This window comes from Molothrus ater, chromosome 5 (assembly GCF_012460135.2).
Source record: "Molothrus ater isolate BHLD 08-10-18 breed brown headed cowbird chromosome 5, BPBGC_Mater_1.1, whole genome shotgun sequence".
Lineage (NCBI taxonomy): Eukaryota > Metazoa > Chordata > Aves > Passeriformes > Icteridae > Molothrus > Molothrus ater.
The window spans coordinates 50,633,795-50,650,397 of record NC_050482.2 but is presented as its reverse complement, the minus strand read 5'-3'; the positions used below and the strand labels follow the sequence as shown (position 1 = coordinate 50,650,397).

At 54.5% G+C, this 16,603-nt stretch overlaps 3 protein-coding genes across 4 annotated transcripts; 2 read left to right on the top strand and 1 right to left on the bottom strand.

The window, feature by feature from the left end:
* Window positions 1-541: 541 nt before the first annotated feature.
* On the top strand, window positions 542-5,266 carry GCAT (glycine C-acetyltransferase). Its single transcript, XM_036401177.2, has 9 exons — window positions 542-797; window positions 884-1,014; window positions 1,599-1,700; window positions 2,221-2,367; window positions 2,653-2,807; window positions 3,324-3,406; window positions 3,784-3,955; window positions 4,365-4,486; window positions 4,891-5,266. Exons 1-9 carry the CDS (start codon window positions 542-544, stop codon window positions 5,040-5,042), a joined length of 1,320 nt encoding a protein of 439 aa, XP_036257070.1. The 3' UTR covers window positions 5,043-5,266.
* A 2,667-nt stretch (window positions 5,267-7,933) lies between these two features.
* Window positions 7,934-9,240, bottom strand: LOC118698040 (noggin-like). The gene has a single exon (XM_036401112.1). It carries the CDS (start codon window positions 9,031-9,033, stop codon window positions 8,002-8,004), a length of 1,032 nt encoding a protein of 343 aa, XP_036257005.1. The 5' UTR covers window positions 9,034-9,240; the 3' UTR covers window positions 7,934-8,001.
* A 590-nt stretch (window positions 9,241-9,830) lies between these two features.
* Window positions 9,831-13,390, top strand: GALR3 (galanin receptor 3). 2 transcript variants are annotated; one of them, XM_036401110.2, is made up of 4 exons: window positions 9,831-10,031; window positions 10,559-10,636; window positions 11,254-11,625; window positions 12,215-13,390. In XM_036401110.2, the coding sequence occupies exons 3-4, from the start codon at window positions 11,276-11,278 to the stop codon at window positions 13,110-13,112; spliced, it is 1,248 nt and encodes a 415-aa protein (XP_036257003.1). In that variant the 5' UTR covers window positions 9,831-10,031; window positions 10,559-10,636; window positions 11,254-11,275; the 3' UTR covers window positions 13,113-13,390. The 2 variants fall into 2 exon arrangements, with proteins under 2 accessions (XP_036257003.1, XP_036257004.1); XM_036401111.2 differs by lacking the exon at window positions 10,559-10,636.
* Window positions 13,391-16,603: the final 3,213 nt, after the last annotated feature.

The window sequence follows — 16,603 nt, the reverse complement described above, 5'->3', positions numbered from 1 at the left end:
AATGGATTATTGGTCACCTCAACTGGATACACCCACTTACCACAGACCTGTGGCTCATTATCCCCAGTGGTGGGGATAAACCACAAACCACCTATTGCAAGGATCCAGGTCAGCTATGCTGAAGACCCCTAATCCCTAGGCAGAGGCACCTAATGCTCCTGGGTTTGTTGATCCTTGAGGTCCGTGATGCCCTGTTGCTATAAAATCCCTCAGACCCTAGTACGTGACCCCATTACGGTTCCTAAATCTCATGGATGGCGTACTCCCAAAACCCCTCAGACTCCGGGCATCACATATCTGGCTCTGCGGTACCTAAACCCCTTGGGACAGATCCTCTCCTCAAAGAGGACGCCGAACGCCTCCTAGAGAAGGCGCCCAAGCGCTCCGAGCCGCTGCAGCTGCGGCGGCGCTCGCCCCGCCCGCGGGGGGCGGTGCCCCGGCGGCCAATGGGCATTGGTCGGTAATTAACGCGTGGTTCATTAGCGGCGATGGGGTGCGGGGGCAGGGGGTCGCGCCCGGGCGTGCGGGGCGGAGCGCCGGGATGTGGCGGGCGGCGGCGGTGCGGGCGCTGCGCGGGGCCGGGGCCCGGGTCCCCCGGGCCGCGTCGGGAGCGGCGGGGGCGCTGCGCGGGGCCGGGGCCGGCGCTCCCCGGGCCGCGTCGGGAGCGGCGGCGGCGCAGCTGCGGCGGCGGCTGGAGAGCGAGCTGGAGGAGATCCGCAGCGCCGGCACCTGGAAGAGCGAGCGCATTATCACCTCCCGGCAGGGTCCCCACCTCCGCCTGACGGGCGGCGGCGCCGGTGCGTGCGGGGGGCGCGGAGAGGAGGAGGGCTCCCGGTCCCTTCCCTCGGTGCCATGCCCCTGCTTTCTCTTTCTGTTCCCTCAGGGATTATCAATTTCTGTGCCAATAACTACCTGGGGCTCTCCAGCCACCCCGAGGTGATCCGTGCCGCTGTGGAGGCCCTGGAGAAGTTCGGCGCCGGGCTCAGCTCCGTCCGCTTTATCTGCGGTACCCAGGTACCGGGACATCCCCTTCCCCTGCCCCGCGGGCCTTTCGCAGGGTGCCCACGTAGACTCCCCTCTCGGCATGCGTGCACAGCGCTAGCTTACACGTGGCCCTGTGAGAAAAGGAGCCTGCCAAATCCCCACTAGCCCAGCATTTGGAAATACGCTAATTTAAACCAATACAACACCTGAGAGCAAAGAAACTGAACATCCCTCTGAATTCAGAAAATAAATGTCTTTCTCTCTCTCTTTTGGGTCAAAATTACGGTGAACCTGACTTGAAGTGGCTCCATCAGCCCAGTTTATCCGTGCTGGAGCCTTTTTTGAGTGCTGCCTGGTTAAGTGCAAAGAACAAGCAGAGCTTCTCCCTTGTGCGTGGGGACCTTGGCGTCTCCCTGCCGAGCTTTGGCGTCCAAACCCGTAATTATACTTTAGGGCTGCATTTGCTGAAAAGAAGTAGCTTCTCCCACGCACACACACTTTTTCTGGATAAAACCTGGCTGTGTCCTCCCCTTTCAAGTCAGCATTTAACAGCAGTGGGCAAGCAAGGACTTGTGCTGCCCCACTGTTGGCTCCTGCTCCTCTCTTCTCTTTAGAGCATACACAAGGACCTGGAGGAGAAGATTGCACGTTTCCACCAGCGGGAAGATGCCATTCTCTATGCCAGCTGCTTTGATGCCAACGCTGGTATCTTTGAGGTTCATGAGGCTCTCCTTGTGTTGTGCATGGAGGAGGGAGGTGACAGCAATGTGGCTGCCATGCCTTCCAGAGGCTCTGCTGTGAGCTCTATGCACCAGAAAGGATGGCAGTGGCTGGTGGTGAGGAGCCTGACTTGAGGCCCTTGCACCAGGGAAGCCATGCAGAGGCATTTAACCACCCTCACCTCTGCTGGCTCCAGCCAGCTCCAGCTCTTGGGAAGGGCTTCCATTTCTCATGAGGTCTGTACTCCCCCTTAAAGTGTAGGTGAGGGGCAGGGGTGATCTCACATGTTAGGAAAGGGGGAGGGAGATTTTGAGCTCAGAAGCCACAAGCAAGAGCCTGGCATAAAGAAATCGGGGATAAGGTGACTAGGAAGGAAATATAAAGTCTAGCAGTGTCAGGAGAGATGGGGCAGCTGGAATCAATCACAGCCTTGTTCTCTGTACTGAGGGAGGCTGGGAGATGTCGGTGAGGTGGCATCCAGAGCAAAGGATGATCCTTTCTGTTTGGCACGGCCAGGCCCTGCTGACCCCAGAGGATGCAGTGCTGTCAGATGAGCTGAACCATGCTTCCATCATCGATGGGATCCGCCTGTGCAAGGCCAACAAGTACCGCTACAAGCACATGGACATGCAGGACCTGGAGGCCAAGCTGAAGGAAGCTCAGGTATGGAGTTCTGCTCCCACCCCAATGCCAGGGCACTTGCTTAGCTGTGCTGCCTGTGCAGCAACCAGTCCTGGGGGTGAGCTCTGCCCTTTCCCATGCCATAGGCATTGTTCTTGCCAACAGGCATGGATAGGCAAGGTGGCAAAGCAGCTGGTTGTGATGCCAATCCCCTCTATCTCAGTTAGGTACATCGTCTCCGTACAAGAGTTTGAGTGTGTCCCTTTGCCAGCCCCTCTCCTCAGGGTGACATCTTCACTCCTGGGGATGCCTTTTTCCCTTCAACAGAAGCATCGGCTGCGTCTGGTGGCCACTGACGGAGCCTTCTCCATGGATGGTGACATTGCGCCCCTGAGGGAGATCTGCCAGCTGGCCCACAAGTACGATGCCCTGGTCTTCATCGATGAATGCCACGCCACAGGATTCCTGGGACCCAATGGGCGGTGAGTGACTGCCTCAGCCCTGCTTCTTCCTCCTACCCTGACTGGTTCTGAAGCAAGGACCAAGGTGCTGATGGCCATCGTGTTTTTGTGTGGGGACTCCTTGAAGGCTTTGCACCTCACCTTTGGATTGAAAAGAGGTACTTCAGCAGTGATCCATCCCCAAGTGACAGCTGCTTCCTTGTGTGTAACAGATGGTGTGACCATCTCATCTGGGCACCACCTCTCCTGGCAGGTGCTTTGCTTGGATTATTAAACTTCTGTGTGGGAAGTTTGAGCACTTTCCCATCTCTAAGGGATGAAGAACCCATGCTCTTACTTGATGAGGTCCCAGCTTAGGCTTTCTGCAGGAGAGGAAGGTCATCACTTGGGTTGAACTATTAAAGGGGCTGTTCCTCCTTGTCTAGAAGGAGGGATGCCAGAGACCTGGCTGGCAGTGCTTTGTGTTCCTTGAGGTATCTGGCAGCTTCCCTGGTGCATGCTGGCAGAGCTTATAATGTGATGTTCCTTTTCCTACAGGGGTACTGATGAGCTCCTGGGAGTGATGGACAAAGTCACCATCATCAATTCTACCCTGGGAAAAGCTCTTGGAGGAGCTGCAGGTGAAGGCATTTTCCTGTCCAGCATCTTGCATGCCCTAAAGAGCTCTACAGCATCAGTCTTACATTTCCTTCCTCTGCCTAATGATAGAGTAACAAATGCATGTTATCTTTTTCCACTGGTGGCATAAGGCTTGGTTTGTGATGTTGCTGCAGGATTAAGGGAGATCCTGCCATGTGCTCCTTACACTGTCATCTTTTGCATGTATTTGCTTTTGGGGTCAAGGTGGAAGCTCTTGGTCAAAAGCATCAGCTGTGATGGTTAGACCTGGTTTATACCTAAATTCCTCCTATGAGTGCCCGGTTGACTTTATCAAGAAGCCTCACTCTAAACAGGTCACCCTGGGCTGCCTTGTCCAATTCTGTCTCTCTGTCTGCAGGTGGGTACACAACAGGTCCCAAACCCCTCATCGATCTGCTCCGCCAGCGCTCCCGCCCGTACCTCTTCTCCAACAGCCTGCCCCCTGCCGTGGTGGGCTGTGCATCCAAGGCCCTGGACCTGCTCATGGAGAGCAATGCCATTGCACAGTCTATGGCTGCCAAAACCCAACGGTGAGGGGGCTGTATGGGGGTGGGAGCCAGGGGCAGCTTTGTCAGGAGTGAGTTGTCTGTGATTTATTCACCCCTCCTTTCCCAGTGATAACTGTGAAGACAGTTGGCAAATCAGGGCTCAGGGAAAGCTGCAGGATGTGCCTGTCTGTGTCAGGTAGATGTGTCACATCTGGATGCTCCGTGAGCTGGGGCACATTGTCCACTCAAGGCTCTGCAGTCCCATTATGCTGAGCAGGACACGGTAGGAGGTCACTCCAAGAGGAGAGATCTCTTCTTTGCACAAAAGATGAACAGTGGAGCAAACCTTACCCAGTTCTCAGTGGGCAAGGCTCCCAGGGGAAAGAAAGGCAGGGGTCTCCAAGGACAGGGTTGTTGAGGTTTTTATTCATCCTGTTGTTCCCTTCACCAGGTTCAGAAGTAAGATGACGGCGGCTGGCTTCACCATCTCGGGGAAAGACCACCCCATCTGTCCAGTCATGCTGGGGGATGCTCGGCTGGCCTCAGTGATGGCAGAGGACATGCTCAACAGAGGTGATCTGGGGAGGGAGCTCAGTATGCAGACACATTCCCTGAGGGAAGGGACAGTTGGTAGTGGTGCCATGACAAGCCCTCCTTCAGAGGATGTTCCTGCATGAAATCCAGTACTCCTCCACCCTCCAGCTGCAAATGTCCTCATGGTCTCCCTCAGATGTTGCTGGCTGCACCTTCTTTCTCTGTTAGGGAAGGGATTTACATTAACGCTCTTGTCCTTGTCTATGCTGGACTCCATCCCCATTGCTGGCCCTTAACCTCATTTCCATGCTTAGGAGCAGATGGCACTTGAAAACCCTGAAGGCTGGCAGTGGTTATTGGGAGGGGAGCCCTTCTGTCACCCCGTGCACCTCAGCCTGCCTCCATCCTAGCCAGCTCTGACTCTGCCTGTGCTTCCTCCCTAGGCATTTATGTGATTGGCTTCAGCTACCCCGTGGTGCCCAAGGGCAAGGCGCGCATCCGGGTGCAGATCTCAGCCGTGCACAGCGACGAGGACATCGACCGCTGCGTGGAAGCCTTCACCCAGGTGGGACGGAAGCACGGAGCACTGCCCTGAGGGGCCAGAACCAGGAAACACCTCTTCAGCACCATCCCTACCCACAACCAAGTGCCTCTGATGGGGGAAAAGGCCTGAGCAGCACACTGCTGAAAGCAGGACTGTTCCTCAAGGCATCACAGCCTACATCATGAGTTAGCCAGCTGCTGTTGCAGTGTGCTGGCAGGTAGCACTGGCAACCAGCACGTAAAAGTGTCATTAAAAGTGTCCTGCAGTGCAGCAGATATTTGTCTGCCTCCTATTTCCCCATCCAGGAGCTGCACCCTATCCCCATCGTCTCACTCTGTGACTAGGCTCTCTGCTATGCCTTCCCTGAAGCCTCAGTCCAGATGCTGAAGCGCTGCAGTTCCTGCTGTCTCCTGCTGATGGAAATAACAGCATTGCTGATGTTGCCTGCTTCTTCTGTGCTGTCCTGTGTGTCCAGCACCATCACCCTGACAGATCTGACTGCTGCAGTTCCCCACTGAGGCAGGGGTGTTTCCCAAGCCCTTTGCAACCTGTGTCACCAACAGCTGGTTAGGGGAAGAGGACATAAGCCCACCAAAGCTCCGGTCCTCCTTTCTCTCCTTCTCGCTCTTAGGTGTTAGATGTGAGGCTTGCTTGGTCCCCAGCTACCAGGCTTTGCCAGTTGCTTCAGTGGTCCCAAACCTGTCCTGGAAAAGACATTCTTGCCCCAGAGAGGCCATCAGGCAGTGGGCAAGCTGAGGTGGCAGAGGCCACAACAGCATGGTGAGAGGATCTGCATCTGACTAAGGCCAGGGGCAGAGCAGGTGACAGAAACCTTTAATTTTCTTCCATATGGCAGGAATCTCTGGATTTGTTCCTCCAAGCTGTGCTGTAGTATTTCAGCATTCAAAAAGACACAAGTGGGACCTGGGCATCTCTTAGGATTACTTCGTTTGCATCAGTTTTGTTCTAGATTAAAAACTGTGTCCTGCCAGCTGCCCATGTGCTGAATGAGTAGCTGCAGCCAGGGACAGATTCTAGCTGAAATGGAGTGTGCTGTGCCTGAGTGCTGGAGCACTGGGTTGTATCAGCAAGGACCTGCTCTGAAGTCCTTATGTGTCACTGGGCTGTCAGGGAGCAAACTACAGGGCAATAATGTCTGACCTGAGCCAGAGCAACTGCAGAAGAATACAGGTGTTAATCCAGGATTGTAGGGCTTTACAAGGATGCAAAGGACAGGGGAGAAGTGTGTCTTGTAGATTCAACAGGAGTACAACCAAACCCTTTTAGAACAGCTGGTAGTGTAACTGTATGCTGATTTTGTTTAATTTTCCATCCCCACAGGCCCTGAGCTCAGCCTGCTGATAGACTGATATGGAGTTCCCTTTCTGTGGCACCAGGCCCTTGCAGTGCTGCAAACCCTTTTCAACAGGCAGTATTTTGGCATGGGGAAGGCAGGGAGATTGCTCTCAGGCCCCTTGTGCAACCTGGAAGAGATGAAAGTTCAGCCAGATGGGCTCAGGGAGGTTTGAGACCCGAAACTGAATAATTGCTGGTTTGAGCCCAATGCATGTGCACCCCTTGCTCCCCCTACCTGCACAGCTCCATTGCACACCTGTACCACCCTCCCTCACATTTCTCTCCTGCTGGTCCCCAGCCCTGGTCTCCCCCTCTCCCCTGGCCCTCTGCAAGCATCCCTGCTGATGCCTCTGCTCCACTCAGGGCAGACAACCCAAGCAGTTTAACCCTGCTCCAGCTTTCAAGTCCTCCTCATTGGCAGAGCAGCCCTACAGGTCTCTGCTCATTGGCAGGCTGGAGCAGCAAAAGCAGCCTCCCTCCTGTGATGCTCACAGTTGTTTTTGCATGCATGTGTGGGCTCGCCCGTCTGCCCCTCTTCTCACCAGACACACTGACCTCCCTCTCCCCTCCGTATCTCCCGGGTGCCTCAGCAGCCAGCTCCCTGCACTCTGCCTGCCTCAAGGCCAAGCTCAGCAGCAGGCTGGGGAACTGTCTGGGGAACAGACTGTAGTGCTGGAATCCCAGGAAGGCAGGAGGGTCAGATGATGGCACACTGGTAATGAATAATGCCATACTCATTGACTTGGAGGCATCATGTTAACGTTGAATTGAGGCACATCCTCCTGCTCTTTATTGCTTCAAGGCCTTCCAGCCTAGGTCTGATCTACAGCTGTAGGCAGCTTTTAGCCCAGAAAGCAGAGGATTGTTTTGCTGAGTGGAACGTAGAGGCAGATGACAGTTCTTGAGGATGCAGGTCCCACCCTGGGCTCCCTGACCTACCCCATACCCTGTATGCTGCTCAGGTAGTCCTGAGTTTGGAGCTGTCACCCTCTGCACTGTGGGATAGGTGGGAGATCCATGTGTTTCACCCATTTTACCTCAAAGTAGGGGACTATCCTATCCCATCCCATTTTCATACACACCTAGTCCCAGAAATGCTTCCGGCCCTGGGCCATGGCCCACCTCCCACTTCTACACTCACTAGGCTGCCTTGTTGCAGTCCCAAAATTCCCCACTGCCCTATGATTCCCTCCAGCCTCTCTCCACATTGCTGTTTCCACCCCGAGCCGTGACCCACCTCTACCTTCTGCTGGAATTCCCTGGCCCTGGCTCCCTGCTTGCAGCCCCACGCAGGCAGGGGAGCCCCAGCTTGGACTGAGCCGGCTGGGGCTGGTGCAAACGGGGGTCTGAACCTGCTGTTCAGTGCCATAATTTTTCCATCCCTCGTCCTTTGCTGGAGATAAAAGCTGTACAAGGGCCGCCGCTGGTGCTAATGCCTCTCAGAACTGGTGGGTGAGGGCAAAGCACCCTCACCCCCACCCAGGGGTTTTGGTGAGACACAGCAACGACCGCAGCCATCCCCGCTTCCTTCCTGGAGGTTTATTTCTGTTTGGGGGATTTTCCCCCAGCTCCGAGGGTGAGTCCAGGCAGATATTTGCCTTTTCAGGCCTTTTGGCTGCAAGAGCAGGCGCCGGGAGGTACATCCGCGGCCCCCTCAGCGGCAGGAGCACTTGCAGGCGGCCACCACGGGGTAGGGGATGTGCCGCCAGGTGCAGCTGGGGGGCGCGGGGGGCTGCGGGCTCCAGCAGTGCCAGGCCAGCAGCTTGATGCGGGTGAGCTGTGCGGGCCGGCAGGCCATGCCGGGGGGCCAGGAGCAGCCGGCGGGGCCGCTCTCGCACGTGGTGTGCCGCACCCAGCGGGGCCAGAACACGGGGCCCAGGTCCACCCAGGCGGAGGTGAGGCGGCAGGCGGCCCGTTCCACCAGCCACTGCCGCAGGCGGCGGGCCAGGGCCCCCGCCAGCTCGGGGGGCAGCGCCGGGGCGGGGGGCAGCAGCGCGGGCAGCTCCAGCCCCTCCACCTCTCGCCACAGCTTGCGACGGTACCGTCCGGCGCCCTCGGCCAGGTCCCTGCTCATGGACTCCAGGTTCTCCTCGAGGATGCTCCCGTTGCGACCGCGGGGCTGCTCGGTCGCCATCCAGAAGGGGTCGAAGGCCGAGCCCAGGAGCCGGCGCAGCCGCCCGGGGCGCAGGTGCCGGGGCCTGGGGGCGTAGCGATAATCCTCGGGGGACAGCGACAGGCTGTAGGGCCGCACCGGCGCCGAGGGATGGCCGCGCAGCAGGTGCGCGGCAGGGTCCGCGGTGCTGGACGGCGGCAGCGGCGGCTCCCGAGGCTCCTCCAGAGGCGGCGGTGAGCCTGGGGTGCCCGGCGGTGGGAGCAGGCAGAGGAGGAGGAGGAGGAGGCAGCTGCGGTGTGCTCCCTCCATGGCGAGCAGCGCTGTGACAGGCTGTGCCCGGCTGCAGGCTTGCACTCTGCCGCATCCCCCTGGGTTATCACCGCGTCCCGAGGCATGGCCTTCCCCTTTTCCCTGGTTACAGAGGCTGATAGGGAGCTGGCGGGGACACCTCGCTCCTTCCCACCAGAGGGGCAGGTGGGGGAGAGAAGCCGCATGGTCCCTCCTGCCACTGAGCCAGTGGGGATAATTTGGGCTGCTGTAGAGGGGAAGGGGCCAGTGCCTCCTTCTCCACATCCTGCACCGTCATTGGAAGAGGAACTCACAACTTTCCCAATGAAGGGAAGCTGGTGGCCTTTGATCTTCTCTCAGCAAGACTCACCAAGCTGTACTCAGTGCAGCGGGAAGTCCTCAGGGCACAGGTCCTGTCACCAGGATGGACATGGCAGTAGGGCTGTATGCGTCACTGTCCTCTTCCGGCACATCAGCCAGCCCCCAGGTGTCTCCAGGCAGCTGTGATGAAGCTGGACCTCTGGAGGTGGCCATCCTGGAGGTTTTGTCCTCCCTCCCATACTGTAGTACTGGTGGAATGGAGACCTGGATTGGATGGAATCCAAAACTGGCTTTCTCCTCCTTCCCCAGGTCAGACATTGTGAGAGAGGCTCAATGTGCTCAGTGCTACTAACAATTAATTAATAACATCTAGTGACAGCAATTAATTGCTCATCCTCCAGAGGGTTTAGTACTCTGTATTTGAGGGACAGAGTAGGGAGGAGGCTCACAGTTGTGGGATATTTACGTTCCCTGGAGGTGTTGGAAAACACATCCTGAACACCCAGCATTGAGAAGTGGCTGCTGAGGTCCAAGGGACCCTTTCCCCCTCCATCCTCCCTTTTCCACCAGAGAGTGGTGAGCTTTCTCTCTGCCACCCCCTTCTCAGCAGGAGGAGCAGGGAGCAGCTGAGCCTGCAGGAAAGCTGGGCAGAGAGGAGTTAACTCCAAACCCAACCTCAGGGAGAGGGGAAAAAAAACAGCAGAGAACTATGGATCAGCAGCAAGAGCAGAGGGAGGGAAAAGGGGGAGTCAGAGAGAGAGGAGAGGAGCTCCAGAAGAAGAGAGAGCAGTGCTGGTGGCGGGCAGGGGGAGGCAGCGAAGCACCAGGCAGGAGTGACTGGGATAACCGAGCTGCCCAGATAAACTCCTCCGTGGTCTGCCTCCTCCCTCTGCCGCTGCGTGGGCTGCACTGGACGTCTCTCCCTAAGCGTGTGGCAAAGCTGCAGGCCCTTCCTCAAAAAGGTGAGTACCAGCTTCCAAAGCTGAAAGGTGGCCTCAGGCTCCCTGAGCAGAGACACGCTGGTGCATTTTGCATGCCCAGAAGGAGACCGGGCTCCTCTGCCTCAGTGAGGAGATCCATCCCCCATGGGGCCAGATGGATAAGCGGGAGGGTAGCTATCAGTGGGACAGAGGGGACCAAAGACACAGAGAGGCAGGGACGGTCTCTCGGTGTGGTACACAAAGAAGCTGGGAAGCAGAAGTGGCATGAGCTGAGGGATGGGGGAGCATGGAGTGAAGGAGCTTGCATGACCCAAAACCGAGTTAATTGCTTGTCAACAGTAGCTAGATAAGTGTCTTTCCTTCTCTGTTTTTGCTCAGAGAAGGACAATTTGTTCTAATGATAGCATAACAAGGAGAAGGCTTATTCAGAGATAGGCTGTTGGTGTTCCCTGCCTGAGCACAGTGTTACTCAGGGCTGGAGGAAGTTTTGCAGCAAATCACAATACCTTGAGCTGTGATAATAACAGGCTCATCATGTTGTATTTCAGGTGGCTCCAGGGTCTCCTCCCCATCCTCACCTACCTGCCACCATCCAGCCCTTGATCACCTCTCAGCATCAGGAAAAGGTGCATTTAGTTGCATTTTCTCTGTGGAGCGTAGCTACTGCACAGGGAGCAAGGAGCAGCCAGCTCCAGGGTGGAGGGGTCCCAGCTTAAGGAGTTCCCCTTGGGGTGGGAATGCATTGGGGTGCTGCTGCTGTGGGGTGTGATCCAGGCATTGGGTCCCTGCTGCAGGAGGTGGCACAGCCCTGGGCTGAGTGTGCTGGGACCACTTAGAGCCCATGGGAGCCTCCTACCCCCTGGCCCTGTGGCCAGACCCTCTTGAACACTAGCCAGGGTTTAGACTTGCCAAAGCAAGCAATCCCTAGGGGTTCAGCAGATTTGGGAATGTAGGAGGAAGGTGGGTGAGGCCAGGTGGCAGGGCAGGAGGGATCCTTCGGGTGCTGGGAGCACAGATGTTCTGATGGCAATTTGAATCTGGGCAGGAGAAAGATGCTTCAGCTCTGCTCAAGCCAGGCAGCTGTGGGCTGACTGACCACAACTGCGTTCTTGCCAGTGATGTCACAAGGGTCTTGGTGGCACATTTAACCAGCTGGTTGGGACTGGCATCTCTGGGAGAAATGTGAGTGTCAAAGGCTGGGGTCAGGCACCTTGTAGCCTATTATCCCTTTCTCCCAATGCAGGTCCCTGCAGTCTGATAGGAAGATGCCAGGGGGATTGAACATCTCTTCTGACAGCCCAGAGCTACGAGCAGCAGGGATTATTGTGCCCATCATTTTCTCCCTCATCTTCCTTGTGGGTACTGTGGGAAATGGGCTGGTGCTGGCAGTGCTGCTGTGGAATGGCCAAGTCAAGTACTCCACCACCAACCTCTTCATCCTCAACCTGGCTGTGGCCGACTTGTGCTTCATCATCTGCTGTGTCCCTTTCCAGGCCACCATTTACACCCTGGATGGGTGGCTCTTTGGGGCCTTTGCCTGCAAGGCTGTGCATTTCCTGATCTACCTCACCATGTATGCCAGCAGCTTTACCCTGGCTGCTGTCTCTGTTGACAGGTAAGTGTCCCCTTCCCTTTGAGTTCTGCAGCTCAGGGACATTGTGTTTGCCACTCTTGAGCTAAGGGTGGGAGAAAGGCCACTACTTACCCTGTTGGGTGTCCTGTAAGAAGCAGGTTGGGTCTCTCCAGAGGTAGGGCCAGCAGAGCCAGTCTCCCTAGCTCCCCATGCCCTCCCCCTCTAACAAGCCAAGCTCTCAGCCTAATTACTCAGTGCTCACTTGGGAAGGAGGGGAGTCCACCATGCATAAGCAAGAACAGCAAAACCCCAGGTCAGCAACACAACTCAGAAGGAACAGGAGAGTCCTGTCCTGCTCCTATCCTTCTCTTACCTGGTTCAAAAGATACACTGCTTGCCCTTCCTGAGCTAGCACAGCAGAGTGGGTGATAGAGATCCCAGGCACACGGTTGGAATGACCCTGATAGTTTTGTGAATTCACTGTAACCCTCCCTCCCAAAAGATTTGGGAGGGAAGAGATGGGTGGCTGCATGGGAAGGGGTATACAGATGGCAGCCCCACAAGGCAGGAGGAATACCTCATCTCACCCTTGTTGTGTTTTGTCTCTCCTTCTCCTTCCCCTCCTTGCCAGGTACTTGGCCATTCGCTATCCCCTGAAGTCCCGGGATCTCCGCACATCCCGAAATGCAGGAGTGGCCATTGTGGTGATCTGGTCACTGTCGATGCTCTTCGCAGGGCCTTACCTCAGTTACTACCAGATAATCCATTACCATGGGGTGCCCATCTGTGTCCCCATCTGGGAGGACCAGCGCAGAAAGGTTCTGGACATCCTCACATTTGTGTTTGGGTACCTGCTGCCTGTGACCGTGGTGAGCCTGGCATACTCTAGGACCATCAAGTTCTTGTGGACTTCTGTAGACCCCATAGAAAGAATCTCAGAGTCTCGGAAAGCCAAGCGTAAGGTCACCAAGATGATTGTCACAGTAGCCATCCTGTTCTGCCTCTGCTGGCTGCCCCACCACCTGGTCATTCTCTGCTTCTGGTTTGGCCACTTTCCCTTCAACCGGGCCACTTACGCTTTCCGCCTGGCTTCCCACTGCCTCTCCTACACCAACTCCTGCCTCAACCCCATTGTCTACGCCCTCATCTCCAAGCATTTCCGCAAGCGTTTCAAGCAGGCCTTCACCTGCCTCTTCTTCCAGAACAAGATCAGGAAAAAGAAGAAGAAGAGAGTTGGAAGGAAAGTCCATATGGTCAACGTGGAAGGAGGTTTTGCCAACAGGACAGAAGATTTCTATGGAGGCAACACTGAGGTGACCCAAGCCCCAGAAGGGAACACCAGGAAGAGAGACCATGAAGGTGCCAGTCGTGCCAGAGCATGGACTCAGCAGGTACAAGATGCCATGGTCTCTGTTCAGAAGGAGCTACTGGAGGAGGAAATTTTGGCAACAGCTGGCCATTCCCTAGATGTGACCCCTCTAAGAGAAACTGCTGGACAAGACCAAGAAGAAACCCTAGAAAAGGGCTAGAGAGGCAAGAAAGAAGTCTCTATTTGCATCACATTTTCTGACCACATCACAGTGGTTTTGCTTTCCTCTAGGATTCTAGGATCATCATGCCCACGCCTTATCCCTGCTGAGATGGTTTTATGTTAGCAGTAAGAGATGAGCTCACACATTCAGACCCATTAAGTCTGAGTTCAAGTCCCCCAGAACTCCTCAAACACCTCCTCCATGATCCTGTAGTCATGTCTGAGACCTGCCATCATCCCAGCTCAATATTCACAGTAAACTTTAAGTGACTGCAACAGCTGTCCTTTTCTTTAATTACGTATGGTGTTTTATTAGTGCTGTGTGGGTCCTGAATATGTAATCCTTAATGTGAGGCAGGTCTGCACCTGTAATTTCTTAAGAGAAGGTGAAAATTGGGAAGCTTAGGAGAAAGGGGAAAGCTGTGACACTGTGGGACACCCAGACTTCCACACTGAAGCTGGGAAACAATTACAGGTGGTCATGGCACTTATAGGTGTCCTGAGCCCTGTGTGGGCTACAAAATCCTCTGGTGTCCTCACTTGTCCCCATGCATGGTGCTGGAAGTTGTGTCAAAAGTAAAGGAGTTTTGGCCTCAGCCAGTGCTGTAGGCATTGTACAGTGGGGCTGGGTGGCATCAGGCAGCTTGCAGAGCTGTGATGTTCATGAGCAGAGCCATGATCTCCCCCTTATTTCTCTTTTTCTGTTTGTTCCCTACTTCTGTTTGCGTAAATCTTTCCTTTTTGCTTTGTCCTGCCCACTCTTAATTCCCAGCTGGTATGGTATTTCTTACACTCACTGAAGCTGTTGTTCACCTTGCTAGAGCTCAGCTCCAAGGACATCCCTTTTTCTGTGTGGAGGCTAACTGAAGAGGAAGGCCAACAGTGCTGGGAATTAGTTTTCTTTTTCCATTCAAGTGCTTGATGTTGCTTTCTGCACTTTGAGCCTCCCTTGCCTCTCTCCCTATTTCTGATTTTTCCACCTCTCTCCTTTTGTGGTGGCTGCCACTTCTCTACAGTGAATCTCTTTCAGAAACGTGTCCAGTGTGCCTTCCTGGGAACAGTGAGTTCTGCAGCCACCCTCTGCATGTTGTGCCATGGCTGGTAGCCAGCCCACATGGTCTCATCATTTCTTCAGGTGAAGACTCACTCCACAGCCCAAAGTGTTGGAGGGAGAAGGGAACAGCAATCAGGAGCAATGACGTGGCACATCTGGACACTGCCTGTTCTTGCCTAGAAGCAGCTGGGCTGTTGCTTACCCCGATCCTGTTCCTCCTGGTCCCAGATTGCAAATGGGGCAGATCAGATCAAGACTGACTGCTGCACATTGAGGTGAAGCCTAAATGAAACAGGACAGAGAGGACAGGGAAGATCTTGGGGAGAAGGTGCATTTAGCATGACAAGTAGCTGCAAGCCCTGGGCCCCTTCACTGTGTTCTGCTTGGTGCTAAGCCCCAATTTTGGGGACCACATAAGCAGGAAGGGCAAGTGCTGAGCCTGGGTTGGGAAGGGTCTGGAGCCAGAAGTGAATTCCTGTCTATTCAGTACCAGTTTATGTGCTCCAACTGGCTTCTCAGCTCAAAAGCAGAGGTTAAACAAAGATGTCACATCCTTGATAGAGAGACAGGTTTAATTAAAACTGAAGGAGTTTGATTACTGCTTTCCACGCAGCCTTCCCTCCAGACTGATTGGCATTCTGCAGTCTCTGCTCCCAGCTTCTTGCCTTAATTAATTACTCTTTTCTCTTATTTTCTATCCTACTTTTCATCACTCAGGCTGACAAGCTCCTCTTTAACCCTGCAGGGACTGGTTTGCCACATCAGTAGAGTGCAGCTGTTCCAAGATCTAGAACAGGGTAGATGAAATGGGAGAGGTGTGAGCAGGTCAGGGTTTTGCATCTAGTGGTAAGCATCAGCTCTTCTCTGTGGAGTAACTTAGTCCTGCCAACTGTGTGCTGATTCTGGTGTCTGGCATCTCCCTGGCATGTGTAACAGGAGCCTGACATACTGGGAAGTGCCAGACCCAGTGCCAAGAAGCTCATCCTGCTTATGACCCTGTGTGTAAATCTGGCAGCCCTGGGAAGGGAATTCTCGTTATTTGCTTTTGGGTTTAGCTGCTGGTTGCTAATCTATGACCAGCACTAGCAAGTTGCCAGGTGATTATTTTAATTCTTCCATGTGCTCTCTTCCCCTCTGAGAGATTTCATTAAAAAAACCCAGAGGAACGTTGTTTGCCATACGTCCTTTATCATCTTCCTAATCAAAACTTGCTGATTCCTTCTCCTAGTCACCCCATGGGCCCTGGCCTGCTCAGGGCTGCTCCCCAGGCTGGTCAGGCACAATGCATGAAGAAGGCATCTTTGTAAGTATCTTTTTCTGTGATGGAAGAGACCTTTGCTCACAGAGTGAGCAAAGGAAATGCATGAAAGGGTGAGAAGTTTGCCAAAGACGCTTCATGGGGCTTCCTTAGCAGCACAGATAATTGCTGTGCTGGATTTGAAGTCTGCTAGAAAGGCAAAGAGGGAGAAAGTAAATGAGTTTAGCTGTTGGAGATTAATTATTTTGTCTGCTGAAGAGCTGAACAAATTCTTGATGTTCACACACATTGCAGTGTGTGCTTTGCACTCGATTGTGTGGGTGAAGTGACTGCTCCAGAGAAAGGTCATTTGCTTAGTAACATCCATGCAGCTTTGCTGGGAGGCCTTGTCAGAGCTGCTGCTTCTGCTATGGCACCTCTGTGAGACACAAGCAGGTTCTGAGGATCTGCTTTCGCTTGCTCGAGGCAGATCCTCAGTCTGGCTGGTTTTGGCTGCATCTTACAGTACAGCAGCAGCCTTAGAGCCAGGGAAGTTGCTGCTGGATTCAATGGCTGGGAATTCTGCAGATCCCATGCTTTGAATCAGGAGAGGAGATTGAGTGTATTTGGAGGTCAGGTAGTGGTGAGAGGGAACCAAAGCCTAAAGCCCCAGTTGATATGGCCCTGAGAATGGGGACTTATCATTGCCCAGGAAGAGATCTGGGGGATGCATTTGATGGTGTAGCACAAAGAAAATGAGGAGTTTGGACTGATTCTAATGGCAAAATAAATAGCAGAGGGAAACCTGTGCTGTTGTTTCTATTCTCCATTACTGCAGCAGACATCTCTGGGAGACACAGAGAACTGCCACCAGCCTCACAGGTTGTGCAGGGAAACCTGTGGCACAGGGTGCAAGGACAGAGAAAAGCTGCTGGGAGGAGCTTAAGCCTCTAGGCCAGAAGCAGAAAAAAAAACAGGCAGTGCCAGTCAACAGCTCCCAGCACAGTGGGAAGCCATGTTTTCTCCTTCCCTGGAACAGCTTCTTTCCTGCCCAGCACCTAATTCTCATTCTGGATACAGCTGCTGAGCATGACAGGGTGGTTAAGGCTCTGGGTATGACTGGCTGATGCAAAGAAACCTAAAACTTTTCTCCATCCAGTGCCAAACACATGATAAGGCTCAGGGCAGCCCACAGCTT

What these genes read in the sequence shown, in the direction of transcription:
- LOC118698040 (XM_036401112.1), bottom strand. Translation starts at nt 9,033, where the DNA reads ATGTGGAGAAGGAGGCACTGGCCCCTTCCCCTCTACAGCAGCCCAAAT.
- GCAT (XM_036401177.2), top strand. Translation starts at nt 542, where the DNA reads ATGTGGCGGGCGGCGGCGGTGCGGGCGCTGCGCGGGGCCGGGGCCCGG. An exon ending in CCAACGCTGGTATCTTTGAG is followed by an intron (nt 1,701 to 2,220) that starts GTTCATGAGGCT and finishes TGGCACGGCCAG; the next exon opens with GCCCTGCTGACCCCAGAGGA. An exon ending in CCAAGCTGAAGGAAGCTCAG is followed by an intron (nt 2,368 to 2,652) that starts GTATGGAGTTCT and finishes TCCCTTCAACAG; the next exon opens with AAGCATCGGCTGCGTCTGGT.
- GALR3 (XM_036401111.2), top strand. Translation starts at nt 11,276, where the DNA reads ATGCCAGGGGGATTGAACATCTCTTCTGACAGCCCAGAGCTACGAGCA. An exon ending in GCTGCTGTCTCTGTTGACAG is followed by an intron (nt 11,626 to 12,214) that starts GTAAGTGTCCCC and finishes CCTCCTTGCCAG; the next exon opens with GTACTTGGCCATTCGCTATC.